Source organism: Gavia stellata, chromosome 5, assembly GCF_030936135.1.
Source record: "Gavia stellata isolate bGavSte3 chromosome 5, bGavSte3.hap2, whole genome shotgun sequence".
NCBI classification, from domain to species: domain Eukaryota; kingdom Metazoa; phylum Chordata; class Aves; order Gaviiformes; family Gaviidae; genus Gavia; species Gavia stellata.
Window position 1 is genome coordinate 25,520,867 of NC_082598.1, and position 3,472 is coordinate 25,524,338.

The following is a 3,472-nucleotide window of genomic DNA, read 5'->3' on the forward strand; positions in this document are numbered from 1 at the left end:
CAAAATGCAAACCCTGCTAGCTCTAGTCCAACTCTGAAGAGTTTACCATAGTAAAAAGCAGGTGCAACACACTGCATATAATGAAGTGCCAATCCCAGCAATATGTCTGTGTCTAACTAAGAGGTAGTTCCACAAAAAATGTCACCTCAGTGCTCAGTAGCTGTCACAGAGCCAACTGAGTGAGGAAAGAATAAATCTGTGGTTCCCCACACCTTGAGAACTCTGCATTTGTGGTTCCCACACCTCATCTAAGAAGGATGTTGAAACACGAAAGGCCCAGAGAACCACCACAAGGACAATCTATAGCCATGAAATAATGTCACTATACGTAACATTTAAAAAGATGAGGATTCTTCGGACTGCATATCAGAACTGAAGGGGCAGTACAGGACCTGTGCTATACTGACAATAGGACATGACGCTCACCATCTGTTCTAATACAAGAACTAGAAGGCATCAAATATTGCTAGTAAGAACAAGGTTCAAGTCAAACAAAAGCAGGTGCTTCTTCAAACAGGCAAGGCTGGGCTGTGAAACTTCTGAGTAAAGGATGCTGTAGATGCTAACAGTTTACTAGACTTCAGAAAACAACTGGACAAATTCATGGAAGAGAAGTCCATCAAAAGCTGCCAAAAACCACAAAAACCCAAACACTACTCTCTGACTTAGGAGCCTCCAAATCATAAAATTGCATAGTAAAATAGTCTGGGAGAACACCTCTATCTGTTTAAGAACTGTTACATTCTTCCCCAGATTCTTCCCGAACTAAAGGCCACTGTCAATGCAAGATAGCAACCTAGAAAGACCTTGAACTGTACTGCACCCATTCTTCTGTAGGCATCTTTCTATTTAGCTAATAAACCCCTTCTAGACATGAGCCATCATTTTCAATGCAATTGCCCATACTTTAATTTCATAATGCTTCACTCACTTCCCCTCACCCTTGCCTTCCCTCTCTCTCTTTTCAGATTAAAGAAAATCCAGATGGGGTGCAGGTGCTGCAAAATGATACAAAGGTACAACAGAACAAGAGTTGCTTAGACTGAATAAAAGAAATGCATTAAAACATGTGTCTGTGCTCCCCTACACCTGTTGCTTAAATTAAGCCTATTTACAAGGTTGGAGTTTTCAGTGTCTTTGAAGTCATGCCAGAGCACAGGCGTACTGATTTCCTGTGAATGGCCTTTTGCTCTACTGTAATTGAGGTCCATTTCTATAATTCCTATCCCACAGAAAAATTGTGTGGCATTGAAAATTCATCTGTAGCAAAGCTCTTCCTCATTTATGTAGCATGACCTTCCCTCAATTCAGTAGAACAAGGAACACAGACTCCCTCTCTCCTAAGCAATGAAAATGAACTACAGATCCTTGCCTCCATCATAACTTTTAAATGTAGTTAGTTGTGGGAACAATTACCACATTAAAAGTCTCCCTGAAGAGGGGGACTAGCTAGTTTTGAAAGACAACGCTTCAGCCCCACTTGATGGTTACTCCTTCCTTTGGCCACATCTCTAGAATAGGTAAGGAAGTGGGAAAGAAAATTGGTGCTATGAAAGAAAGAGGGGAGATAAAGAAAAGAGAGAGGCTCTGGAAGAAGTAAGTCAAAGAAAAGTTGGGAGCGAGAGAAAAAAATTAAGTAAGAAGGGAAAAAGGAGGGAATAAAAATTAAAAAAGGACAAAAAGGTAAGACTTGAAAGGAAGAACACCAGGAAAAAAAGGGAGATATTTTAGCAACTACATGAGGACATATTAAAAATCGATGTTATGAGTACTCATTGGCTAATCTCCCCCCCAGAGAAAATAAAAAATAAAGCTGGAAACATGCAACAATGAGCACAAGGTTCTCTGACATTCTCCTTATGCTCCTGGTGAACCTCACTACAGGGGCTAGTTACAGTCAGTCCCAGGAGACAGCAGCCTATAGCACAGTTCAGCATTTCCCTTCAGTTTAGCTCATTCTCAGGACCCCAGGTGAAGCTTAGTGACACCAGCTCCTCAAGATATCCAGCTTAAAAATTAAGCTTAATCCTTTTTCTAATTATATTAACAGCCTAATTAACATTTCTTCAAAAAATTTTCCTTACTCCAGCTATATTTTTGATCCAGAAGAAGTACAATCGCCTGGATGCGTTCATGAAGTAAACAGCTACAAACACAATGAGCAAGGCAGCAATAAATCCAAATTCAAAGAGAATAGTGGAATTCAAGAACACAAAAATGAACTCCAGAAGGATGAGCTAAACAGAACAGAAAATAAAACCCAGGTAAATAGCACAAAAGAAACTCTATGGAACCACGGAGGCAATGATTTTCAAGAGGATGGCCTTGTGAAGTGTGTTGCAAAGCCTGATGTTGCAGTCAATGGTGGCAACTCCTGCACTGAGGTGCACCCCATGCTCAATCCCAACACAAACCCAGTGAAAGAAGTCAGTGAACAGGGACCCTCCAGCCAGTCAGCAGTGTCTCCTTCAGCCAGCAAGAGAGACTTTTACACCAAATTAAATAGGTCTGGCCAAGAACTTGACCTAGAGGCAGGCAGTCAAAGGAAGGCAACCTGCAATGAGCCAAACAGTATTCAAGATGGGAACTCACAGTCTGCAGAAGACAGCATCTTTCTCAAAGGAAGTGCAATACTGGAGACACAAAACAATGTCCTACAACTACCAGATATTGATTATCTCCAAAATGGCAATCAAGCTATCTTTTTCAAGATAGTTCCTGGGTTTTCAGTCGACTGTGCACATTCAGACCAAAACACCAGGCCTTCAGCAATACAGCACCAGGACCTTTGTGTAACCCCACCTTCGCCTATGAAGGAGAGCAGTATTGAACCTTTTAAAATTGACTCCGCAAGTTTGAGTGAGGGCATTCCTGGTGGTATCACTGCCGTGGCTGTTACCAAAGTAGCACAGGCACCCACATGCCCCAACCACAAAGACATCAATGGAGAAACTGAGGAGGAAGATGCGGAAGTAGCTGCAGCTCTGGCTGCACTGGAAGCTGCAACTGCAGGGGAAGACCTGGAAGATGATGACGAGTACTAAATGAAGGTTTCTTTCTAATACACTGGGTAAGATCCAGATTTTATTTCTGATCTATAGGAACACATGTACAACACATGTAGACAGCTGTTGTGAACAGCATATATAAAAGGAGTTGGGACTAAACTTATGTCCCATCAGCTGTTTTATACAGCCTTTTAATTTCTACTGCCTACAGAAGTGGTCCCTTGGCTAATGGTAATACTAACACTCTTCTCTATGGGGCCAAGAAGAATGGCAAAGCATCATTTCTTCCACACAGGATATTCTGCTGTATACCCACCTCACCTGGACTCATGCAAATGTTTCCTTGGTTTTGACCCTCAAGAGGGTCTGCGCACACTGCATGTTCCAGGTTCAGAAAACTTCCATTATTTAAAACAAAACTGTAGAAGCCATGGACTTAGAAACCACAGATTTTCATCGTGTTA

At 41.7% G+C, this 3,472-nt stretch overlaps 1 protein-coding gene across 1 annotated transcript; it reads left to right on the forward strand.

The window, feature by feature from the left end:
• The first annotated feature begins 918 nt into the window (after nucleotides 1–918).
• Nucleotides 919–3,044, forward strand: C5H4orf19 (chromosome 5 C4orf19 homolog). The gene is made up of 2 exons (XM_009809795.2): nucleotides 919–1,016; nucleotides 2,090–3,044. Exons 1-2 carry the CDS (start codon nucleotides 919–921, stop codon nucleotides 3,042–3,044), a joined length of 1,053 nt encoding a protein of 350 aa, XP_009808097.2.
• Nucleotides 3,045–3,472: the final 428 nt, after the last annotated feature.

What these genes read in the sequence shown, in the direction of transcription:
- C5H4orf19 (XM_009809795.2), top strand. Translation starts at nt 919, where the DNA reads ATGCTTCACTCACTTCCCCTCACCCTTGCCTTCCCTCTCTCTCTTTTC. An exon ending in TGCTGCAAAATGATACAAAG is followed by an intron (nt 1,017 to 2,089) that starts GTACAACAGAAC and finishes TCCTTACTCCAG; the next exon opens with CTATATTTTTGATCCAGAAG.